Source organism: Tachysurus vachellii, chromosome 20 (assembly GCF_030014155.1).
Source record: "Tachysurus vachellii isolate PV-2020 chromosome 20, HZAU_Pvac_v1, whole genome shotgun sequence".
Lineage (NCBI taxonomy): Eukaryota > Metazoa > Chordata > Actinopteri > Siluriformes > Bagridae > Tachysurus > Tachysurus vachellii.
Window position 1 is genome coordinate 5746549 of NC_083479.1, and position 26752 is coordinate 5773300.

The window sequence follows — 26752 nt, forward strand, 5'->3', positions numbered from 1 at the left end:
CCCCAGTGCACACTTCCTCTTTCAGTTCTACTGCTGACAGCCATAGACCATTCATATGGTAAGTTATCCAGTTTTACTTTAGCAGCCCTGAGGATAAAAGAATCATTAAATGCATCCCAACCTCCTGAACTGGCCTGCAGCGCTCACTTACTTGCCCCATACAACTCGCACAAAGAGAAGTATTCCACAAGCCAGGCAAGCATCCCTCCCCCAGTGCCACGGGAGATGCAACAGGCTTTCCTAAACACAGGACAACTGAGTCCTCTCCTCAGGCCTCTCCTCTCCTCCCCCTCCCTCCCCTCTTCCTCATTCTTTCGAAGAAAAAGGATCCAAAAAAGCTCTCCTTTTCACTAGCTTTCTTTTGGATGAGCAGATTGAGCTCTCTTTAAAAAGATACTAAAATCTTTGTTTTACTCTTATTGTGTAGTGGGGGGATTTTTTCTCTTCCTCATCTCTCGCTCCCCGCAGCTGATTTCCATCGGTGCAGCCCAGCTATTTAAGTGTGTATTGTGTGTGCTGACCTATGAAAAATTCAGGGGACACGAGGAAGGGCCCTAGCCAGTGTCCCACCACTGACTGGCTCCTCAGGGATCGCCAGGCTTTGGGCAGCCAGTGGCATTTGCACACCAATTGCAGAATCCCATTCTGGAAGGAAAGGAAGGACTGAGGTGCCCCTCCTCCTCCTCCTCCTCTATTCTCCCTCTTTCCAGCGATCCTCACCATGGCACGGACATGAATAGAGGAGCCCACTCTGGGGCCATGTGAATGGACAGACTGTCAGCTCTCTCAAAGGCCTATAATGTTGTAGCCACTTGGGCTGCATATTAACATGTATGTAAGGAGCAAACCATGCGGTCGCACTCAGGCTAACACACACACACACACACACACTCACACATACACAAGAATGGAAAAGTGATCTGCTCCTAAAACAAACACACAAATATTCCAGGCTTAAGGTGGAGGCAAGTCTTAGCTACTTTGCCAATATGCTTGTGTTCCAACAAACTGGTTTTTCTAAATATTGTAATTCAAATAATCATAGCAAAGACAAACAGAACAATGAGGTAATACAGTAAATATGAAGTGTAAATATGAAGCTTTTACAGTAAAGGGGTATAAACGAATGACTCGGACTGGACTGCTCATATATACAAACTAATAAATTCCGCAAGTTATACATAAATATACGTACTTGTAGCATGAAAAATCTTATCTCTAGGCATTGGATAGAACAAACAGAATTATAAAGAGATGGAAATTAGTCCCCTGATGACAATATGAACTAGCAAAGGCTGAAATTTTCAGCCATTTCTAAATAGGAAAGTGTCTCACTGCAGCCCCGGCAAATTGGAAAAACAAGTGCAAGAATGTCTGGCGGCAGCCAAGGAAAATGCACCTTCGGCCTAGCTGTGCTAGGACATTTTTCAGACTGCTTTTCCTGTTAAAGATTCCGTCTCTTAGACCGTGCGTCACCCTTGGGAGCCAGCGGACACCGTAATGTTAACTCCTTCTACACTGCACTCGAGTGGGATTCCTGATGCAGCCCGAATGCAAAGAAGGAACACGGAATAGTGAACAAGGCTGGAAGGTTGTACGTTTAGCAGCAACTATCTATAATTAGAAGCACATGCTAGATTTTCAAAAACCTTGCATCATCTAGCAATGACGGTTGTGGTGGACGTTTTCGACTTGGGTTTGCACAGTGCTGCACCGTCATCCTTAAAAGACTGTCACGCTGATGATACGAGACGGTCAAAAATACACACGCGTATATGTGTGTATACTGTACATACATACACACACACACACATGTAGCTGTGTTGCTTGTTTTTCAATATCTCGTGGCTGAAGCTTGCAATTTAATGTAAAGCATATGAATGAGACACGCTACATAGTCGCCTCAAAGCCTGGCTACAGTTCACAGGCATCACTGAAAGTACCCATTGACTTCACTACATAACCTCTCTCTTTCTCTCACTCTCTCTCTCTCTCTCTCTCTCACTCACTCACTCACTCTCACTCGCTCCTTCACAGTCGCTTTCCAAAACTATTTTCCCACTGTTTAAGATTAGTTCAGGGTAAACATGAACCCACTATTTCTCAGGCTGTATCTCAACCTTGATAGACCCTTAAAGAAACAACAACATTGGATTATTATTATTTTTTTAAATGAGCGGTTCGTTGAAAGATAAATGACAAAGGACAAATAATTAATGCACTCAGTTCGTTTTATATTGATGAGTGTCAGGTGCAGAAAACAATGATTTACAACATATTTCTCAATTAATCCATATTATACAGTTGCTATACAGTTTATTTACATGTCCTATACATTCTACAAGAAAACCATTTTAGCTTTGTAAATATTGCAGTAAAAGCTCTTGGCTTTCAATGCCAACCGCTTTTAATTTAAAAAGCCACTTCCGCATGTGTATAAGTCCATTCAAAAGGTTTCACACTGTGAAAATCCACATGAAAGTTAAGGGCCTTTTTAAAAAAAAAAAAAAAAAAATACAAAAAAAAAAAATGAAGGGAAGAAGAAAAAGAAGCAAAAGAAATAGACAATGTGTAATGACTAAAAAGCAAATTCAAAACAAAACCAAAAAAAAAAATGAAACTAAAAAAAAATTTTAATACCATAAGCACAGAAAGAGGTAGAGCATGGAAAACACTGAGGTGTCAAACACCAATAAACTGGTTAAAGATCTTTTGAATCACCAGAAGGACACCCATTTTCTTAAAAGGAAAAGTCTTTTGTCAGTGGCTATTGTCCCCGCTTGAATAGGCTGCCAAGTCTGGCCAAACATATTCAGCACCAGTTAGTTTAAAAGCAGGGAGAAGCTCAGTATGTCAATGAAGGCCGAGTGAAGGGGAAAACCCAAATAGAGAAGAGTATCGGCTTGAAACAATGGCATTCCGACACTGGCCAGGCTGCCACAAAGGGATGAGCTCAGCCTACATATCAGATTTCCAAAAGCAGGAGGGAAAGAAGGGAACCCCCACTGGCCTTTCAAAGTCAAAAGGTTGACCCACCACAGTCAGAAAAACCCAGGACTGAGGACCAAAGTGAACTGCCAGGCGTTTTTTTTTGTTTTTGTTGTTGTTTTTTTTAAACACAATACTGAAAGTGGTTCTTCTCCTGTGAATAGTTTCTGTTGTAACACTAAAACAGCAGAAGTAGAGACAAAACCAGACATGATATCACAGCCAAGTTTCCATCTGTGATGGATAAAATGTGGTGAATATATATTTAAAATGTTCATCGCTTGTGATCAAAAAATGATCTAATGGATCAAATAAATAGAGGAAAGAAACAGTGTTCCAGCAAGAGTTTGGATGATATGAAACAGCCAGAAACCGAGAGAGAAGTCCTGCTGTACGCTCGACGAGGAGAAATACTTTTTAGCTTTTCGTCAAAGTCTTTAGATTTAAAAAAATAAAACAACCAAAAAAAAAAACAAAAAAAAAAAACACCACCTCAAAATATTCTAATGCTTGCTTGACAGTTTTTTATTTTAAAAATGAGGTAATCAAAACAAAATTAGAAAAGAGGACAAATGGCGAAAAGGATTAAAAAAAAAAAAAATTTGTTAAAAGCAATTCGGCCACGCTGTCCAAAATTCCAATCTGATGTGCTTGTCTTTCCTAAGTCACAGTCTTCAGTTTTTATGTTGGATCTTCCAGTAGAGACTCAGAGTGTGTGGCCTTCTAGCAGCATTGAACACACACTGTGAGATGGCGGTGGCCTCACTGTTCCTGATGAAGACATTATCCAATTATCAGTGGAAAAAAATAATAAAGGACCAAAGACTAACCACCACAGTGATCTGTCAGGTAGAGGCAGGCAGGAAGGACCCCCGCCCCCAAGTGTTTGCTGGAGCTGCTCTTGGATGTTTGAATTTGAATATTGGGTGCTCCAGGAGAGCTTTAGTTGGGTCCTTCATCCCTCAACCTTCCTGTGCAGTGAAGAGATAGGAACTGGGCTCCGTCAGGTTTTCCTCCACTCCTACACCAATCTTGAACAGCACCTGCAGAGAGCACGGGCAGGACAATTTAGTCACAGGTCTGTTCTCATCCATTTAGTTTCTTTTTTCAATTATAAGAGATGCTTTAAAATGGCTTTTGTCCAGTCGATCTGTAATTGTTACCTTTTTGCCTACTCAGGGAGGAGCCACCGAGGGATATCCAACAAGTGATTCTACCCATGCCCTTGAGAAAGACACAGATACAGCGAGAGAGAGAGAGAGAGAGAGAGAGAGAGAGAGAGAGAGAGAGAGATATCAGTTAGGATCATGTCATAGGGTTAAATCTGAAACATGTTAGGGTTCGAATATTAACTCCACTGCAAATTCTTGGAGTGTCTACCTGTCGTTGTTGGCTAGTTTTATCCAAAGCTCTAAACACCTGCCAGCTGAACTGCAGGAGTCTTGTGGGCGTCTCCCCACACAAGAGCACAGAAAGCGCTTGGCACTCGTGCTCACTTTTACATTAACGAGTCCCTTTTGGACCAGTTTTTATATACTGTTATATGGTTCGAATTTCTATTGACAAATTTGAATGAAATTGCCTTAAAATATTCGACAGGGTGAGTGGGAAGTGAAGCTGAGGGATATGAAAGGACTTTTCACAGTGTTTCAGAGGCCTGAAATGCACTGAGGGAGTCTCACATCTGAGGCCTGGGGCCATACAGGGCCTGCCTTCATGAGCTCAGGGGCTGGAGAAGGGAGGGAGTGAGTGGAGAAAAAGTGGGGGAGAAGGAGGATTGGGAACTCAGGCCAGCTGAGGGGCCCAGCATGGATGGCTTGCTGCTGTCTGGATGGTTAACTGCTCCATCTGGCTCTCAAACACGCTCTCTTTGGCCAGCACGCTACAGGCACTAAACCTCCGCATATGGACCAGCAACAGCAACACCCTTCTGCTCCATATACAGCTCGTAGGCAACTTTGCTGATCTCAGAAACATATGATCACTTCATTGGGAGTTGAAATGGAAAAGTATGAAAAAGATCAACGAAGCTCAATAACGCTGCTACGTGCTAGAGCAAGCCTATGGAGAATTGGTCAGAAAAGTGTTTTGAGCTTAGTTACATCCTCCAGAAAGGGTCCTATAAGACAAAGGGTGTTGCAGGGAGGAAACGTGTATAAATCAAAGCAAAACGCTGGAGTCCTTGATGCATTTGCACGAGTATAGACCTCCCTTTTGGCAAAACCCTAGGGGAAATGCCAAGACAAGATCTTCATTTTTCCTTATGTTCTTAATGGAAAAAAGGACCATGTAGCGGAGGAGCTCTGGCAGGGAGCGTCAAGCACCTTAATTCATTCTGATAGACAAACACTCCCATAAAAGGTATGCTCTGGTAAATCGCGCTTAAGTCCACGAAACACCGTTCTAGCTAAAGGCGCGTGTGCATGGTGTTGGACCATCACAGAGTTCTTGCCTGAAAAAAGTGTTACTCTGAATTTTAGCTTGAATGATGTGGATCCAGATGTCATGGCAGACAGAATCATAAGCAGCACGAGTTTTAATTAGTTCTCCGTTCATTAGCGTGTACTGATAATCTTCACTCGTCAAAGGTTTGATGCGTCAAACAAGCATATTTTCAAACGTGTGTGTGTGTGTGTGTGTGTGCGCGCGCATTTGTGTGTGTGTGATGACACATTTTTTAGATTTTAGACTTTAACAGAAACAGTGTTATGAATGTGACATTAACTAAATAACGAACACCTGAAGAAAAAAAAACACACACACAAAAAAGCCCCCGAATGTTTATCCATGACTAAAAAAAAAAACGAGACAATATTCACACTGAATATGAAATAATCGCTTATAAAAATACATTATTTATGGTTAAATCAAGGAATTTAACATCCATTTAGTCATTTAATTTATGCTGTATATTTATTTTTATTCCTGAATGGAGAAAACCTGCGGTTTATGATTTATTTAAAATGCAGATCTTATTCGATAACAACTCTTAATAATTCCTAAATCTTAATTAATATCATTCCATAATTAACATTACATACAGTGTCATAAAATGGAAGTTCACGCTTTGATCATTTTTGCTGTAAACACTGTTAATTAAAGAACCTTAACCCACGCATTATTAATATTATTTTAAATTCACAATCACATAAAGACACAAAAGCAAAATATGGATTATTTCTTATTTACGCATATATTATTTATCCTGATCGAATATTTCCAGTCAGTGAGATTTTGCTTTTTCTACGGCTGTGTTTATTCTCAGAGCCGCAGTTCTGTTGGTATTTCAAAATGTGACTGTTTTAAATATCACACCTGACAATCTCTGCTGCTTAGCCAGTGAATTTTAAAAGCGTGCTTAGAGTACGTACACACACACACACACACACACACACACACACACACACACTCACACGCCACTGTAGAATTCTACATAATCACTGGCTTAATTTATACTAACTGCTATAACTGCATAAGCATTAATATTCCAAATAAGCAGATTCGAGTCAATAATCTGTACTAATAAGATCTATCAGAATATATATATATATATATATATATATATATATATATATATATATATATATATATATATATATATATATATATATATATATATATACATACACACACACACACATATATATATATATATACACACACACACACATATATATATATATATATATATACATACAAAAATCAGAGCCATGTTCTTAGATCATTCATTTGATGGTTTTTCCTGTACTAGTAAAGTCTAAGGAGGATTTCGTGAATTATTACAGCACCTTGTAAATTATCACCACACATTATACATGTTTATAGAGTATTCATTATATGAGAATAACCTAAAAAAACACAACATAAAAAGACATCTGCCTGACAAGTGTCTTACGACGTAAAGGTTCGTCTGACAAAATTCACTAATCACTACCTAATTCTTCTCCACATTAAATTTTCATAGTCGCCGTTGATAGTAGTAACGCTACACTGATGTGATAGTCACATGATACACGACACATAACCAGAGCCACTGTAAATCAGACAAGTGTTGTTTTAGGAGCTGTTATAATGCATCACAGGAGAACGAAAGAAAAAAAAAAGAAAAAAAAGTAAAGGGGGAACATGCCAAATAAAAATTAAAAGCATACAAAATATTCTCCGATGCTAAAACTGAACTAGCTTTCCGAACCCTTGTAGAAAAAACAAACAAAGAAAAAAAGAAACAAACAAAACAAAACAAAAAAACCCCATAAATGATTATGGCATGATTTTATGGAAATATCTAATGCACTAAATCTCACTTGTGTCAGATTTAAATTTGATAGGATTTAAAAAAAAGAAATAATAATAATAATAATAATAATAATAATAATAATAATAATAAACACCACATGCTACTGAATAACTGAAATGAGCTCTCCGGTCTGAGCCTCCCTGTTTTTTTTTGTTTTTTTTTTAAAAACGCCATATTTGATTTTTTTAACCTAAGTGTAGATGTACCTCAAAGCATTCATTAAAATCAATACATTTATTTCAGTATTCTAGTGAGCACAGTTAATGGAGTAGAAATTAATATTTTATCATATATTTTGTGCAGCTAATTCAGTTCTGTTTTTCAGCTAAAGCAGAAAATTACACTGTTCTTAAAAAGTTGACCATAATAAAATAATACTTCTATAATAATAATAATAATAATAATAATAATAATAATAATAGTATACTTTATGCAATGTAGAGAATTTCTTATGAGATAAAACAATGGTATAGTTTTCTGAACAGTAGCTTGCAGAGCCATATTTAAACGTTACCGAGTTTGATCCATAATGGTTTTTTTTCTTTGTGTGTGTGTGTGTGTGTGTTTAAGCATTATCATTTGTATACACTTAAAAATTTATGAGCATGGAAATAGCCTGTAATGTTTTACTGGCCATGGATTTTATTTCAAATGTGGCCTGCACCTTTCCTTCACCACAAATTGCACATTGCCCACACGTTGCTGCCTTCCAGCAAAAAATGGACCACATTTTCGTCTTTACATGCTGTGTCTGTCACCACCAGACAGAGTGTAGCAAAGTGTGCTAATTAAAGCCCATTTCTGAGAAAGATTAGCTGTAAACCCCTAGAGGTTAAGCTACCTAAAGTTGTTCATTATCCAGCCATTAAGTCATCACAGTAAATTCAACAGTCCATAAAACCACCAATTCATCATGCTCTCACTGTGAGTCGATTGTGTTTACCTTCTTTGTTGTCACTCTGGCCTCTTGCTCTGTCCCAGAATCCCATGCACTTGCCATTCCTAGAGTCCTCTATCAGAGCCTTGTTGCTAGGGCCATACCAGGTGGCACGTTGCTCTGTCATGAGAGAGTCAAGGTCAATGGTATTCACAGTGCCCTTGCCAGGCTCTGGGCTGCAGCTTGCCATGGCACAGTCTCCGTTAAGTCCAGACTGGCAGTCTGGCTTTTTGCCATTCTTTCCTGCAAGTGGCTGGTCCTCCGAGATGCTAAACTGCTGCCTCTGCAGCTGAATTTGAGCCTGGAGAATCTCCAGAGGGTGCACTTCGTCCTGGGCCGAACTGTCCAGTGGTGTCCTCACCTGTTCCATGCAAGGCGTGTCAGGATAGCCACTCCTATTGTCTGAACTGCACTTCATGCCAGTTCTGTTGGTCCTAACATCCTCGTTGCCGTAGTTAGGGCTTGCATCGTCTAGATAATCCATACAGGGTGAAACACCATCAGACTTTCCCATGCTTTGAATTCCACTATCCACTGAGGTTGTAAGGTCAGGTTTTCCAAACGAAGGTGAGACAAGGACGCTTTCGGGTGTCCTGCCTCGGCCTTCAGCACCCATGCCCAAAGAAGATGCTTGCTGACCTGGACTAACCACAGGGTTGCTACTACATGACGGGGAAAAATTTCCTGGACTTATATGCCCACTGTCCCGTCTTCTCTTCCCTCTCCCGCGGCCGTTGCCTATTGCTCCTTTGCCTTCATTCCCAGAATCCACAGTGTTGTCTGGGGAGAGGGTGGCAGCTTCCCTTTTTGCCATCTGGCCCAGAGCACTTTGACCCGCTGCTGCATTGTTGTTATTCCCAGAGCAAGGCGTCTGACTATTCTGAGAAGCACTGCTCTGGAAATACTCTGCTCCTGGGCCACAAGCCCCAACACCGCCACTGCTATTTATGTCCTTCTCCACCTGACCTGGTTTGCGTTTGGCCTCATTTTGGCTCTTCTTATTAAAAGTCACATTGAGGTTTGGGGCCCCCAGACTGGCAATCATATTCTGGCAGGCAGTGGAGAGAGCCGCCAGACAGCTTTGGCCAAACACACTGTCTTTTGTACTTGCTTTGTTTAAATTCCCCAAAGAGAGGGCCCCAAGCTTATTGACTGACAGGTGCTGGCTGGAGATGTACTCAGGATGGGAGGGATAGTTCCCTGGTGAGGAGTTGAAACTGGGAGGATTGCTTTGAGGGGTTCCCTGTTGATTTGGGCCCCCAGGAGGGAAACTGTGCTGACGTCTTATAGCAGCTCCTCCAAATTCACCCTGTCTCCTGTTCATGGGTGCGTTTGGCTGCATTGTTCCGTCTTCAGATGTCTGTACCTGCAAAGGATTGTTCATGCTGTTTTCAAACTGATTTTGGGGCCCTGGCGAATTTAAAGACTGCATCTCTACACTCGTGACCCCTGATCTAAAAATATCGTGTCCATTTTGTGACTGCTCCATTCCATGAATGTTAGTTTCCCTACACTGCTGATGTGGTTCAGGAAACCAAGAGTTTTCATGAGGTAGGTGGTGGTTCTGAGTATCAAAGTTTCCATGAAAATTATGCTTCTTGTCAAAATTCAAATGAGACATGCCACCAATCGGCCCTCTGTGAACCATGCCGTTCTGTGTAACATCCCCGTGCTGACTTATAGGCTGCAGGTCTGCTTGTCTCATTCTCTGCTGCTGGTTTCTGGATGCCATTTGTTTGATCATCATGGCTGCGTTTTGCTGGCGAGCCAGAGGCTGCTGTTGATGTGAGCCACAGCTCAGCGGTGGGGGGCCTGATTGAAAACCATCCGTCACGTGAGTTGTGAATTCCCCCATGGGAGTTGGGAAGGAGGAGGGGGAGAGGTGGTTCTCAAGGCCTGGGCGATTATGTAAGCCACTTCTCAGGGGGCGACAGCTCTCCCCAGCAGAGCCATTTGGGGCATCAAACCGTGGCCTCTTGGCCATATTTAAATAGGGGAAAGAGTTTAGATGCTGTTGATGGGGTTGTTGGGGTCCAAACTGGGGATTAAACATGGGCTCCCCAAATGGATGCATGTTGTGGTTGTTTAATCTGTGTATGGGATGATCCAGTTGGCCATGCTGACCATGGAGCACTACATTGTTGTTTTGCATGTCTGGACTATTTGGAACAAACTCTGGGGTGTGGTACAACCGGGGAAGGACAGGGGAGCCAGGGTTCTGCCTAGCCATGGGCCCTGTTCTTTGTTGCGCCATAAGGTGATGTCTAGGAGTGACCCCTGGTTCCAATTTTCCCCTGTTCCCAAACCTCTCTGAATAAGTGTTTTGCTGAGGTAGCTGCTGATCGACTTTAGAACTGCCAATCATAGGAGCTCGTGAGCCGCTTTGATTGAAGGTGGGAAAATTACCTCCAACCATCTGGTTCCCTGCTTCACAATAGGACAATTTGGGTTCAGTGGAGTCAGGAGTAGAAAATCCGGCCATATCAAAATGTCCAGAGATAGGATCGCATGGGTAACAGTACTGAGACCCCCCTACCCTTCCCTGTGGGAAAAGTCTATAGTGCTCCAGTCTGTTGCTTTCAGGAGAGGAGGATGGGAGGCCGTGGAAGGACGCGGCCCGATTGGGCGATTGGTCTAGGGGCAAACATGGGGCTGGAACGGCGTGATTCCCATTAGGATGGCTGTGGAGCTGATAATCAGGCATGCTGGCTAGCCGCTGCTGCTGTGAGAGACATTCTCGGGTCTGGGCTTCTGTAAAATGATTGAATTCTGTCTCAAACATGTGCTGGTGGCCTGTGTTGCTGCCACTGAAGCCAATGTGTCTGTCCCCATGCAGGCAGGAGGTGACCCCATCCTGGTAGGGGTGTGAAGGCTGGTCAGGATTAAGCTGTTGGTTGTTGAAAGGCAGCGGCATATGGAGCTGATGTTGCTGCTGTAGTCCGATATTGAGCATATCTCCATGGCTGTGAGGCTGGAATCCGTACTGCTCTCTACCCGACGTGAAGCCGAGACCCTGCATGGAGGGTTCGTTCAAAGGGCCCAATACTGGCTCTACACCCACTGATGGTGCTTTCATGTCAAATCCAGAACTGTTATAGTTAGTGTTCATTGTTACTGTGCACAAGGCTTGTGCAACTACTGTTCATAAAGCCCACAATCACCACACAAATAATGAAATAAAAAACAAAACAAAAAAATCAATGGAAATAATCCAAAATGATCACTAATCCCATTTTCTGTTATTCCGAAATGTTCACTTTTTTTTTTTTTTTTTATTAATTTCTTCTTTTCCACTCAGGTCCATGCTGTTAACAGGTAAAAAGAAAAGAAAAAAAATAATAATAAGTCAAAAGATCTGTCAATAAATGACTGGGATAGACAAGTGTTTTCAAATATTTCTGTCCAAATGTTAACATACAGTTATAATAATTAGATATTATTATTATGGTATAAATAAAGATGTTATATTAGTTGTAAGTACCTCCGGAGCCCCAAAACAGAGGGCAGTCGCCGTAAAATCGACGTAGAGAGAAAAACTTTGGTCCTTTTGTTGACGAGGAGAGAAAACACACGGGCTTAAAAATAAAAGGCTGGAAAACGCACATGTTCATGAGCGCTTCACTAACGTGGACTTCGCCGTCAGTCAGGCTGCAGGCAGCGGGAGCGAAACCGGCGCAGCGCGAAGCAGCACACGACCCATCATCATGCGCTGCCGAATCCGAGCGAATACGTCGCGAAATGTGGATGATCTTGTTTTTTTACTCCGCCATCTTTGTGGATTTTACGGCTGCACGAAGATAAACTTGTCTCATCGTGGAGTCGGAAGAACAGCAGAACCGTGCGCGCGCGCGCCTCTCGCCCTGCAAGCAGAAGGTCCGGAATACGGGCGGGTTTTTGTCACTGTGCGTGTGCGCGCGCGCGTGTGTGTAAAATGTAACGGAGCGGCGGCGAGCTGAACGCACGAGACCCCTTTTACCCGTGTTTAATAAACGCTGAGGCTCCTGTAGGACGTAGCGTTCATCTTTATGTTGTCCCGGGTTTCTTTATGTGTTTATCTCTACAGTCGGCAACAAGTTTGACATTCCCTCATCTATCCCAGCGCTGCATGATCACCAATACGGACGTGGCGTCCGTGCGCATGGGGCGGGGCTTATCATAAACCACGCCCACATGGATGCAAAGAAAAGCCAGTGTATAATCTGACTTTGGTGAGTTTATACACACACACACACACACACACACACACACACACACATATATATATATAGAAGATTATACACACGTATACGTGACATATCGTGATGCCAAACTTTATGCAAACCTTTGAATTAAATAAATAATGAATGGGAAACTGTTTGTAGCTGAAATGTTTAATCTACATTAATATCACATACAATAATTTCCCCCTAAATAATGTTAGTGATGTAAGATAATGCTATATAAATCAGTTAATACAAAATCTTTAGGCTGCATTTATTTGCTTTTTTTCTCCCCTTGCATTATATTTGTTAAAAGTTCCTTTTTAAAACTGTTAGGAAACTCAACGTGCATAAGGACGTGTGTATCTGCTAAAGCCACACAGCGCCATCTAGTGGACGCACAAAAAAGGACACAAACGCGCAAGTAAACAGCGAAGAGACTTGAGGAATTTATTATATATCGAGTTCCATTCAGCTTAAATTATCCAGACGGTTTTATTTCAATTGAAAAACAAAAAAAGACATTTTTTGCATTGTACATTTTTTTGACATTTCCCCTGATGACATGATTATAGCAGGTCTGTGTTTATACAGCTTGATCTGCCCAAAATTCAGTGTATAAAAGTGTACAAGGGAACTGATGAGAAACTCACTGAGCCTGAAGTTTTACATGAGAACTAACTAATACACATACAGTGCATCCATCAGTCATGAAGAAACAGGGTTAAAAAGAAAAAAAAAATGAAATATATATATATATTTTTTTTTTAAATTCAGGCTAAAAACACTTGATGGCACCGAGGCTGGCATTCATCTAGTGACAGAACCGGAAAAAAGAAGCGTGATGGGTCTGAGGAAGTGAACTTATTCTTACAGAAAATGTACACAATGCTCCAATCCATTTATTGTGTCAAAAAGATTCACTCTGAATGCACGGGGTCCATCAATAAATGTCTTGTTATATAGCAATAGAGGAGGGAGTGAGAAGGGTTACAAAGCATCAGGCTTTCAAAATCCAATCTTAATCTGTTCAGGAAACTCTGTGGTCCATCACACACACACACACACTACTAAATATAAAAGTGGATATCTACATTTAAAAATCTTGTACAGATGTGTCTCTCACTCCCAGTGAGCATAATGAAATAATGTAATGTAATATCACCTTTTAAAGTCTCTATTATAGAAAACTGTACACATACTATTTAAAGCACATTGTAGAGAAAAGTGAAAAAAGCCCTGTTTAGCAGGTTTAGTCTCTTGTGTGACCAGTGCAAGAAAGCTAACCAGTTTTATTTATTTATTTTTTTTGCTACGCTGGCTAATGGGAATAAAGACGCCAGACTGAGACAGCGGGCATAAGAAGGTTCACCCAGAAGGCCTGTTTCAGGTAGCATCTAAAATGTGAAGCATCCAAGCTTCAAAGTAATTTGTACTTTGACGCTTAGAAGTCATTTTTCGATGCTTTGAAAATCTTGACTTTTGGAGGATTAGCATTTCAACCAGCACCAAGAAATACACGGACATTCAAGATCTAGCAGCATGTCACTAGCGCTAAGAGCTCTAGAAAAGCAGCAGTATTTCCACTGGTTGCCTGAATCATGAAGGAATCAACACTAATAAATGCACACACTGAGGACGTGCTGAGGACGGAGGCCCCTCTGAGGTCAGGAAGACCTTCAGTCAAAAGGGGGAAAGGGCAGAAGAAGAAAAAAAAAAAAGAGCACAAAATAAAACAAAAAACACCTGCTCTGTCATGGAATAGCAAAGCTCATGCAAAGCCACTAACCAAAGAGGTTCTGTGGTCGGTGTGTGCTTCACCCTATGTGACAGAATGATTGATGGCAAGTTGTGCGCGCATGTGAGCGTGCGCTTGCTTTTCTAGCTGCAGATTACTCCCTTCATGCAACAGCATAATATTTTCTAAAATAGACAAGAAAAAAAGAAATACAAAGCTATTATAAATCCACTAAATATCTGGCTAGAATATCATTAGATCATTGGATTATTACTACTAATAAAAAAAAAATAAACATAGAAACACCACAATCCCACTGACAAGTGCTTGTTCTGAGAGGGGAAACATTGATGGGGGTGGGGGTTAAATGGCGAGACAGCACAGCAAGAGGGAAGAAAGAAAAAAAAAATAAAAAGGAGGGAGGGGGAGGGAGGGAAAAAAGAACCCTCAAGACCTACAGTTATCACTGGGACGTTGCCATATAAGACAGTTAAAATTGGTCCAATTTCTGCCACGGAGTTTAAAGGAATATCAATAAACGTTCATTTTTTTCCCCTAAAATAATCCAATTCATTTTTAATTCTAAAGCACAAGCTCTACTGTTCTCCAATCAAGTCATTATAGGCAAGTAGATATAGGTGTGAGTCTCTGTGTCGGTGTGAGGCTGATTGGTGTGCTGAGTAAGATGTTGAGGTGGCTACAGTACTACTGATCCTTTAGGATGTTCCCATCACTGTGGTGGAGGACTCGAACACGCCACAGGCCGTCTCTGCTTGTGCGTCGTGTCGTCATTCCTTCATCAGCAAATTTCAGTAGGATTCTTTCATTTTTGTCTCATTGTTCATGAGCAGCACTGGTGCCTCGTACCTGACCGGTTTTACGAAGCTGAAAGAGACAAAGGAAGGGGAGAAAGAGAAAAGGGACGAATGACAAAGTGAAGGGCCACTAATGTAATATATGGCACTGGTGTACAGTTTGAGACACATACTCTATGGATTCCATTAGCCATGCAAGTACTTGTACGAGTTAAGGAGCCGACAGTGAGAAGAACGGATCTTCTCAATTGAAAGACCAAGTGGATGTAACACTATGCCATTTACAACAAGCTCACTCAAAGAGAAAGAAATGTACACAGTACATTCAAACAGACCACAGAAGGTAAACATGTGAGATTTCACACAGGAAGCGTGTCACTTAATTAATAATAATAATAAAAATAAAAAAAAAAGGTTAGTAATGAACGGTTAGTAAACTACAAGACAAACCTCGTAAGCACTGGTGCAAAGAAAGCTGAAAAGGACGCAGTGAACACAGGGAAGAAAGACAGATCAAATATGAAGCCAGTGTAATGTACCCGAACTCCTTTATAAGAGGTTTGTGTTGATCTGTAGACAGAAAATGATCTGTAATCTCTCCACAATGAACAGAAGATAAAAAAAGAGGTTAGGAAGTAGTAAAGATTGTTAGTTTACATGCTTTGGCACCTTGAACAAGCAGCCTGAGAATGTTACTAGACTGACTGCCTCCATTCTGGTTCACAACTAAACTTCTCTCTCAATGGTTGTCAATGTTAGTACTATGTTTCCAAATCTTTCCTGCTGAGATCTTGATGTGCTAGATCAGTTGTGTTTTGTTAGTGAAAACTGCGATCTGCACAAACGTGTGTTCTCTCTTAAGGATCCCTGATCCAGGTTTTTCTGTTCTTTGTTTTGAAGCTATGCTCAGTAGATGAGCTCAGTCCTCTGTTTCTGATTTTTCATGTTGGGTGGTGCAGGTTCTCTTGGCCTTGGCAAACACTCCATCACGGCTGGCTGCCTTAAGCATCGTCCAGGGACTAATCATTGGATTGACTAATCTTAAAACATGACAGAGGCTTTTCATGACACCCTTCTTGTGAGTGGGCGATTTGATGTATTCCTAATTCCTGCTGACGGTAAACCTAAATGGAGACAGTGTTTGGAAACGTGAAATCATTAAGAAGTGAGTAAGTGCAAGCGATGAGAGAAAGCCCAGATACCACGAGTCCTGGCGAACTTACGGATCTCACTCCACCTGTATGCCTATCAGATGGCCAATCCCTAATCTTCAGCAGCTGTCGTGCCTCTTACTTTGCCTTTATGACGCATCTATATACAAAACAGAAGCTTATCAGCGCACACAGTATAGTCACTTTGCTTTAACACTCCTGTGGGGGTAAAGAGGAAAGGGTTACAGAAAGGGGAGTACATCAGCATCATCATTAACAATGAGTCCTCAAATAGGCTTTGGAAAAGCAGCACTTGGAAGGTCTTGGGTCTGGGAGACAAAGCCAAACTAAACTATCAGATTAAATATTAGGCAAAATCAGCACAGTTTAAACTTGGCAGAGGTATAGTAGCAGAGAAACAAATTGTTCAGTGTTAGGGCTTAGTACCTCGGCTCCAGCTCCATCATATTTGCCACGTTCACAGGAGGAAAAAACCTCCATTTTTAAAACTTAAATAATAACAGAATGGGGCTAATGAGACTGAAAGTTGACCATCTGAGAATCAATATTACCTATTAATTTTGGCAAACTACTCCTAAGAGTTCAAGTAATACCAGACTACGCCTTAGACCCTTTCAAGAGAGTATTGATCAATATTTCCCAAGGAGTGGAAAGTCTGTGGTTTTCCTTGGCTGTGTGCTGAAAATGATCACAGAGTGCGTCAGGCTTTGGAGGGGCCGCACGGCTGGATCACATTTCTAACAGGCTGACAGGAAGAAACCGGGCCAATTACCAGCCTTCTTTGTGCTGGGTTACATTCAACAAAAACATACACTGAAAATAGAGAATATTATAGAGTGGCCAGTGGCAACCAGAAGAAGAAAACAATACAGAGCAGATCTGCAAGTCCTTTAAAGACACAAAGTGTGCTTTTTTCATTACGTTATGATCTCTCAAGGAAAACATGGAGGTGTTAATGATTAAATGCACAGCACCATATACCAAATTTGAGAGTGCACGGATGAATAAATCATGAACTTGATTTAAAAAGCCCAATATTTTATTGTCATAATTGAGTTTGTATCTCAAAACTGAAATATGATTAGCGGGCATTGAGATTATACAAAGCACAAATTACATGGGGTTTATGCTGCTCCTGGAGAGCAATGCCTTTACACATTTACACCAATAAAGAGTGATCTAGCCACCTTAACCACACACTTCATGTACCATCAGGACCCAATCAGCAGAGTCGAAGTCGTCTTCTTAAATTTATTAGCAGTTTTGTTGAGGCAGAAACCAAATGTAGTAATTAGTCACTGGGAGCAACAACCCCAAGAATAATTAAATCATATAACCAGTTTCAGTTCTTTTTAAAGGTGATTATTGTGTTGTGCACAAAAGCCTGACCTCCTCTAGCTCCTTCTGTGTCTCAGCTTCCATCCGCCGGATGTCCTCCATGGTGAGCTCCACCCACCTGTCGATCCAGCAGAAGAGCTGCCGGTGGAAATTGGTAAAGATCCTTTTCTCTTGCTGCAGAGAGAGGATCAGAAAATGAAAAGGCTATTAAGTCCCGATCATCAAGATACAGCTACAGTGTGCTTAACATTCTCAAGGCCTGAGAATAAAGCTAAAAAGTAGAGAGTGAATGCTCGTGTTTACTTTGTGGATGAAGTGCTCTATTTTGCTTTGAAGGCCCCACCACTTGAACTTCACCGTGACGAGTTTGTACGCACACATTCGTGGAGCATCCGTCTTTGCATTGAGCTCTGACTGTTAAAAAGAGATGAACGGTGAACAAAATGATGGCAAATGTATCAGATTTAACAGCCTTTTTAAAAAGTAAACTAATTTAGACCCAAGAAAGCTTTGTCCTGTTGATGTGCACAGAAAAAAAAACTAAGTAGCACGGCACTGTGTCATATCATCCACTTATGAGGACACATATGGTCCTGTATATTGTACAAAAAGCATAATATTGCACAATATTGTTATTTGCACTTCCCACACTTTATGTACATAACTGATCAGTCATATATTCTGTATTCATATTTAATACTCATAATGTCTATTGTATCACATCTGCATTGTCTTGTATAGTCTGTATTATCTTGTATAGTATAGTGTTATTTATGTCTGTACTTTTGAGAGTCACAAACAGCTGGAACCAAATTCCTTGTGTGTGTCAACACACTTGGCCAATAAACCTGATTCTGACATACAGTACACTCAACGGCCACTTTAATAGGAACTTCTGCACACCTGTTTTTCATTCGATTATCCTGTCAGCAATCATGAAGCAGCAGAGCAACGTATAAATCCAGTTCGGTTAATGTTCACATCAGACACCAGAATGGGGGATAAATGTGATCAATAACTCAATCCAGACAGGCTGTTTTGAGTATTGCTGAAACTGCCGATCTCCTGGGGTCTCCTTTGTTATTTGAGTATACCGTTGTCATTTCCAGCCACAGAACTACAGCTTAGTATTTGATTGTCTGCATAATGTCTAGAGACTGCAGCATGTGAACATCCCAGGAGAGCGGTTTCTGAAATGCTCGACCTAACTAACCGACACCAATAACCATATCGGCGTCACTGTGATCACGTTTTTTCCTCATTCTGATGAAGCTTTTCATGTGTATTTGCATGACTGTAAACTCGACACCGCTGCCGTCACACTGAATAATTTCGTGAATGAGCGGTTGTACAGGCGTTTTCATGAAAGTGCCCAGTTATTGTGCATCATCTTTAATATAAACAAACACGCTGTAAGTGATTGAAAAACACAAAAGCAGCTGTCACACCTTCCAGTTTGGGCCTAGTGGACCTCGTCCTGTCTTCTCAGAGTGGAAGAGTGCAGGGTCTTCGTCTGGCTTATAGTCCTGCAGGGTACAATACTACATTATTTTCTCATAGATCAACGCAACAATAGCATTTCTTTTATTATGCAATAATAGAACAATAAGTAATAGAGATGCAGTTAAAGCAGAATTTTCTCAGAGATTACAGACTGGAGAGATGCATTTTGCTCTATTGTTTTTTTATTGTTTTTTGCTCATATAGCATCTATTGTTTCTACTCCGACTCTGTCAGACGAATCCACATGCACACACAGTAGCTTTAAGTCTCCAAGAACTGTACACCGAATACCTTGCACAGATGGCAACTAGGATTAACCCTGCCCTAAAACTGATCCACTTAAGTCATTAAAGATACAAAGCAAGAAGATACGGCAACCCTGCGAGCTCTAGTCAGCCCTGTATCACGTCCTCGGTTTTCCCAGGGCTAACGTATTTAAATTCATCTTGTATCTCCAGCATATCTGTTTGGGTTTATGTACAAATTTCTGAGGCAGATATTTAAAGTTTGTAGATGTATATTTACAGAAAGGATTTAGTGCATGATGTGCATACTTCCTCTACTTGCTCGCTGAGTTAGCGCCACAGCTCCAGTGCAAAGTAAAGAAGCAATCATTAGACTCAAACACGCCTTGGCTGAACGACAACACTTAGGGAGAAGAGAAATCCAAGCTGGATTTGTTGCCAAGATTTTTCTTTAGCTTTTCTTTGGAACAGGCTCAATTTCTCAGTGACAGTCAGATCCCTGCTACTGGTCTAATGTGCCTTAAAGGTTAACCTTACAGAAAGGGCTAAAAAAGGAGAGAGAAAAAAAAAAAAAAAAAAAAAAAAAAAAAAAAAAGCCTTTGGGTTTGTTCATGTCTGCTGTACGATTAATCCTGTTACATTGTGTTGTATTGGTTTAGGTGAAACTGAGCGAGCCGGAGAGATTTATTACACATTTAACAAAGAGAAAAACAATAAAGTGATCATTATTGGATATTTGTGGACTCACTCCATGCTCCACTTGTGATTTATCTGCGATGTCGATGTGCACCACCTCGACCGTCTTCCACGTCTCTGGGTCTAATGCATGCACCTAGTTAAAAAGCAAGCAAACAAAAAAAATAATAAATAAATAAATAAAACTCAGATACAGACAGGTAATAATGTTTATCTAAATTGGTTCCAAAAAGAAAAGTGCTCAGACTGAGTACAAGGAATAATACAGTAGTGTGTTATGAAGGCTCGGTCATCACTTACATTTTCTGCGAAGCCCAAATCTGGTTTGTGCCAGGTCTCAATTTTGATCATAAAATCATCTTTCATGTATTCATTCTGCAAAAATAAGGGTCATGTTAAATCCTGGGATGTATTGCTCATTTCAGAACAGAGCAGCAAGACATAGAAAAATGTGTATGCTATCTCTGAGTCTCTGAACTGTCGACTTACGTGTTCTAGCGTAGAAGCCTAACAGAATTTGTTGCATGGTCCAAGTAACGGCTTTAAAATGAAACTGAACACTAACTGCAAGTGACTCATTCTCAGTACATGAGGTATTAAAAAAAATGTACATGAGGCCAGACTGTAAAATTGAACACTACTCACCGTCACAACTGAAGCGAGCGATGAAGCGAGCAGAAAACGTGCCGAAAAAAGAAATAAAAATAAATCTGTTATTAGCTGGATAGTATTTCATAATTCAAACCAGACAGTAGAACTTTACTGTTATTCAGACCCACAGAAACTTAACATAACAGACTTATTTCAGTGCAGGGGCTCATGTCAAAATCTGTGCAAGATAGTTGTATAAGACAAAGTGATCAGAGTTTACACAAATATAATGAAGTGTGTGAGACTGGACTGAGAGTAAAACATACTAGTGCGGCAGTATGGATAGGCGTTCCAGGCTTTTTCATGGAATACTAGAGCCCCCTCTGGTGCGATCATCTTCACAAAACCAGGCACTTTACTGTACAAAAAGAAAGAAAGAAGAGACAGAGATTATAATAACTCACACCTAGGGTTGCAAAATTCTGGGAATTTTCAAGGATGGCAACTTTCCATGGGAATTAACGGGAATATATGGAATTAAACTGGGAATTAAAAAAAAAAAAAATGCAGAGTTGCCTATAACAAGCAACTTAAATGTAGTTTAAAAAAATCTTGCAGCATAATTTTGTATAAACAACAAGATTTAATGCAATTGAAGTTGAATTTGTACCCTGCGTTCCTAGGTCACTTGCACACTGCTTACTGGAGGGCCATTGAGGCCAAACCCCCTGCATATACATGCATTCTTCCATAACATGCACAGTAACACTTTATTTTATGGTCATTTAACTAGTTGCTTATTAGCATGAATATTAATAGAATATTGGCTATTTATCAGTACTTATTAAGCACATATTAATGCCTTATTCTGCCTTACCTTATTCTACATTCTTAATTGTACCCAGTACCTAAACTTAATAACTACCTTACTAACTCTGAATAAGCAGTAAATTAGGAGTGTTACCACATGCACAGATAATTTGATGACCCTCCACCTCACACTCACTCCCCATGAAATAAAAAAAATCCTCCATATATCATATAAGGTGGGATTCACCTTCATTTTCTAGGCCTTGACTACCACAGAAGCAGAGACCTAATAAGCTTGAGAAAAAATGCTTCATTTTACATTTTGATTGAGACTTTTTTTAGAAGGGCAAGGGTGGGGGATGCTTTCATTTTACAGCAATCATAGGGAAATATGTTTATTACAATTAAGTTTATTATGTTTATTACAAGCGTAATAATATTATGCTTTTGTGTTACTCAATGAAAGAATCAATTAAAGTTCTACTTACAATTAAATCAGTCAAGACATCATTTTTAAAATTTGTATTACCTTGCATGCCTGTCTTCTTATGACCAAACAAAATGTTTATTTATGTTTGTATATGCTATAGTTTATATACATTTCCCTATATTTCCAAATAATTCCCATAAATTTCCACAAATTCCTGTAAAGTTTCCAATTTGGAATATTTCCAAAATTCCCCAGATTAAGTTCCCGTGGAAATTTACCGGACATTTTCCACCCCTTTGCAACCCTACTCACACCATTACAAGAGCTCCTCTTTTTGTTCCCCATTCAATGTCATTGTTCTGCATGAAGAAGACGCCACACGTGTATTGTGAAAGACTTGCATCATATTTAAGTTCTAGTAATCCAGATTTTTGTAAATTTAAATATTTCATGCTGCAACACAAGTTGTAATGTGACAAAATAAGGTAGTTTTTATTATTTTTTTTTTACTGATTAACAAAACTAATGGCATTACATGTTTTCTGCTTTCTAACTGAATTTGAATCGGTTTATTTCAGGCTCAGAATGTGAGATGATGCTACAAGCCAATATGAATTAGCTGCACATTACATAAAATTGTAATTTGCCTTGCATCCAGAACTACTGACACACAGGAGAAGTCAACACTGCTGCGGTATAAAACGATTTAAAGGTAACGCAAGTGAAAATGATTGCTGATTAACCCTAAAAATAAACCATAATATATCAAACAGTTCTCCTCTCCAACCTCTTTAAGTGGTAGATCTTGTGCGTGTATTGTCCTTTTTCTCCCTCTTTTTCGTACGGTTCATTTTTCAGCACTTCGATGCCCTCTCCGCCACCGGTCTCGTTTTTGCTGGCCTCAGCCACAGAGAAAAGTTGGCCCACTTGGTACTGTGTGGTTGGGTAAAGAAAAAGAAACACAATGACAAGATTATTAACATGGAATTCTCCTATTATTTGCAACCCTCAGGTCATTCAACCATCAAACCATCAAGGAAATCTGTGGTCAAAGGAAACAAACAGACTGGCATTCGAATAAAGACGAGGCTATAAGAACGTGCAACAATCAGGCTGCAATTCAAACAGATCTATTAAACCTGCATGGCACATTGTAAAAAATCAGTCCAATTCTCAAGTAAGCATAGAACTGCAAGTGGTGCTTTTCACATAAAATCCACGTGAGACCCAAGGAAAAAGAGTTGCAAAGGAAAAAAAAACCCATAACTGTACATACAACTGGTCTATACTTTTGTACGAGTCTGTGTTTGACTGTGTGATAGCGTACAGTATATGGTACAGGAAGCCTGCTTCTTACATTCTGTTATTTAGAGATACAATAGCATCCTTGTCGATACCAAACGTAGTGAATCCGGAGAACTTTACAGCTGCTTTGAGATAAACAACAGACTCGTTTAGATGTCATACAAAGCATATTGGGCAGATTACATTATAAACTAGGCTCTTTTGAACCGGTCTCAACTTACAAAAAGACTCGTACAAAGTGCTACTTCGGTCATGGCAACTGTTAGCAAATTAGCACAACAGTAAACAGTAGGGAAATACAATTGCAGTTGAATGTTTACGCTATGAAATCTGTAATCCATTAAGCTCAGCCCTCAAGCGTTCCACTCGGAGCATGTAGACGCAGGGCCGACATGTGGCCACAGGGCGTCTAATATCAGCTTTTCTCTGCCACACACAACCCAACTTATGGTGTTCAATGGAACTTGTGGTAAACACTTGCACTGTCTGAGTGAGCTGATGAAGTGTTATTTTGGTGATTTGCAAGATTTTTTTTCCCTTTTCTTTCTTTCTATCTTTTTTTTTTTTAAACCAACCACAAAAAATCTGATTTTGCAAGGTCAGGAACAGTGTTTTACAAATACAAATGGATTTTTTACATTCCAAGTGCACTTAATAGTTAATAAAAATAAATAAATAAGATAGATAGAAAGAAAGCAAATGTAATCTAATCCTTTGTTGGTTTTAAGCTGTTACATCATCATGATTATCAGTCACTTTTGACATGACTGGTGGATAAGAAAATGTCAAATTCGAGATAAGATAAAAAAAGGGGAACACTCACCTCTTCTACCGAGCATGGCAAGACCACACGGCTGTGCAAAAAGAGGGAGAGGAATGAGAAATACAGCCTTAATGACAGCATCAGTCCAAACATTTTCAAGTCATTTAGTATGGTAGAATCATATTAAACAGGAAAGTAAACAGAGGTTAATAACACTGGCCCTGTAAAAGCACAGGTCCTGCACATTTTAGTGTTTTTCTCTTTAACAGACTTTAATGAGTTCCTATGTGTGTGTGTGTGTGTGTGTGTGTGTGTGTGTGTGTGTGTGTGTGGACCCGATTATGGAACCTGTGGTATATTTCTGGAAATTAAAAAACTGGTCTTAAGTGTGTTCAACACATGACATGGATTAAAAAATATACATCAAGGACATAAAAAAAAAGAAAGAAAAAAAGCTGCTTCATGAATACTAAAACTATCCTGTGCAACGACTGAAGAAAGACTCCCTCACACACATGCACAGAACCCTGAGCCCAGTCAAACGTGTGGCTGTCTGTTCACAAAGCTCAATGCTGATTATTTATTTTCTGAATAATCAAAATCCGGCCCACAGGCCACGTCAACACTTTACAAGCTCAAAACCACAGCATGCAAACTGCAACGTTCCAGGAAACTCCAGAGTGACACACGAATCCAAAGCAAAAGAGGTGTAGGAGAAAAGTTGTTTAAAACAAATTAAATCAATCAATCGTACAGATCGAAATAGAATCTTTCAATAAAAAGTGATATCACAACTACAGCAGAGGAGGATTGATTGTTTTTATGCCCAAAACAAGCAAACTTATCTGCAACCAGAATATGAGCTGAACTGGAACACACCCTCAGACTAGACACTGATGTTTATTATGAAATCATTCAAGGAAAGACATACTGAACATCCACAACACACCAAGTACTGAATAACCTGTTAAATAAATAAATAAATAAATAAATATAGAGTTATTCCACTATCCAGTGACACTCAGAAGAGGATGTGTTCACTTTTTGAGTCTGGTTCCTCTTAAAGTTTCTTCCTCATGTCGTTTCAGGGAGATTTATTCTGTAAAGCTAAGAGTATTAAACACTTTTAGAAATGAACTTCAGTTGGTGTTGAGTTCACGGTGATGTTTGGTGGCTTGAAGGTGGAAAGGCGAAATGTAGCCGAGGGACTAAGGGGGAAAATAATTAGCTTAAGAGAGCACCATGTAAATCTACAGGGAAATGCTAGGGGCGATGTTTGTGTCACATTTCCTTAGTAAACTAAACAAACTGCTAGTAAATAACTCTCAGACGAAAATACGTAAAAACACCAATAACTCACGATATAGTTTTTTCCCATGAGAAGTTGAATGGAATTTATCCTGTTTAGAAGCCGTTAAACCGCTAGTTTCGGTTTCGAGGCTTTATTGCATACTGACAGCTCGACTGGAAAAAAAACAGTTATAAATCCGCATTTTCTGTTACTCAACATTTGCCGCAAATTCTATTTATATTTCTAATCTTACATCCGGATGCGCAAACTAGTTAATCTTTTAGCCGACACCGAGCTAGCAGCTAAGCTAAAGTGAGTTCTGTCTCTCTCTCTCTCTCTCTCTCTCTCTCTCTCTCCAGCTTCCTTCCTCGCTGACAGTATTAGCTTGCTAGCCAGGGCTAAGATGCTAATTCAGCTAAGCTAAAGTAAGCTCTCTCCTTCCTCACTGGCAGTATTAGCATGCTAGCCAGGGCTAGGATGCTAATGCAGCTAACCTAAATTGAGCTCTGTCTCTCCAGCTTCCTTCCTCACTGACAGTATTAGCATGCTAGCCAGAGCTAATATGCTAATTCAGCTAAGCTAGGCCTTAAACAAGCCGGTATCCACCTTTACAACCTGACTCAACCCTCTCAAACAAGCGACACCAAAAACAAACCAGAGTGTATATATAGGTATAAATGACAAGCACATGTTACACATCATGTACACCAGATTGAATGAAAGGCACCGTATACACGCCCAAATGTGGCCAACTAGTTAGAACTATAACACTTCAACTCACTACTCCTTGATGATCACCATCTTCTCGCCACGAGTCTGCGCATGCTCCAGGAAGTATACGTCACCTTTCAGAGCAACAGGCGTCGTTCACCGCCTCCCTCAACTTCTGATTGGCTGATCTTCAGCACCTTATAGAATAAACCCGTCATTGTACCATCAGTGGAAGCACATAAGCACTACAGCGCTTTATATGTCAGTGTGTTTAGTTAGTAATCAGAGTATTCAAAAATAAGTTCCACATGTCCTGACGTTTTACCAGGAGATACAAATCAATAACGTGATGACCACAGGCGTTGAATTCTGGATTCTGATTGGCCACAAATATACAACAGCAGCTCAGACAATAGTGCTAGACAAAAGTGCAAGACAAAACATAGGTGTACATAAATACATTTGTTTAAACATTCTCACTTCTACAGTAAACTAAATTAAAGTACGGTGGATACTAAAATAAAGACACCTGGGATAAATCTGTTGACAGAATAAATAGATAAATAAATAATAAATCAAAAATCTAAAGCAGATCTAACCCATATGTTCTGGTCATGATCTAAACTGAGACAATTTTGCTTTTCAATTTTTTTTAATTTTAAACTTGCCATTTAAATGAAAAATATTCACTAAAACCAATAATGGCCTTTTTTTTTAGGTGTCAGAACATTTAAAAAAAACATGGGACCCTTTTTATAGTCTGTATAGAGAAGAATGTACTCCTTCCTCTATGAGAGCCCCCTTTTTTATTTATTTATTTATTTACTTATTTATTTATTTATTTATTTATTTATTTTTCTCTCCTCTCTTCCCGGGAGAAAAAGTGAAAAATGTGAAAACGGAATGCCCCTGAATGTGTCTTT

General features: G+C 40.1%; 2 protein-coding genes across 2 annotated transcripts; both read right to left on the bottom strand.

The window, feature by feature from the left end:
- Positions 1 to 2213: 2213 nt before the first annotated feature.
- Positions 2214 to 11386, bottom strand: mn1a (meningioma 1a). Its single transcript, XM_060896624.1, has 3 exons — positions 8229 to 11386; positions 4152 to 4212; positions 2214 to 4031 (listed from the first exon to the last, which is right to left on the bottom strand). The coding sequence occupies exons 1-2, from the start codon at positions 11329 to 11331 to the stop codon at positions 4202 to 4204; spliced, it is 3114 nt and encodes a 1037-aa protein (XP_060752607.1). The 5' UTR covers positions 11332 to 11386; the 3' UTR covers positions 2214 to 4031; positions 4152 to 4201.
- A 1460-nt stretch (positions 11387 to 12846) lies between these two features.
- Positions 12847 to 25985, bottom strand: pitpnb (phosphatidylinositol transfer protein, beta). The gene is made up of 11 exons (XM_060895663.1): positions 25900 to 25985; positions 23888 to 23918; positions 22547 to 22692; positions 20846 to 20937; positions 20574 to 20581; positions 20229 to 20303; positions 19981 to 20064; positions 18933 to 19010; positions 17788 to 17898; positions 17536 to 17658; positions 12847 to 15044 (listed from the first exon to the last, which is right to left on the bottom strand). The coding sequence occupies exons 1-11, from the start codon at positions 25917 to 25919 to the stop codon at positions 14994 to 14996; spliced, it is 819 nt and encodes a 272-aa protein (XP_060751646.1). The 5' UTR covers positions 25920 to 25985; the 3' UTR covers positions 12847 to 14993.
- Between the last annotated feature and the right edge of the window lie 767 nt (positions 25986 to 26752).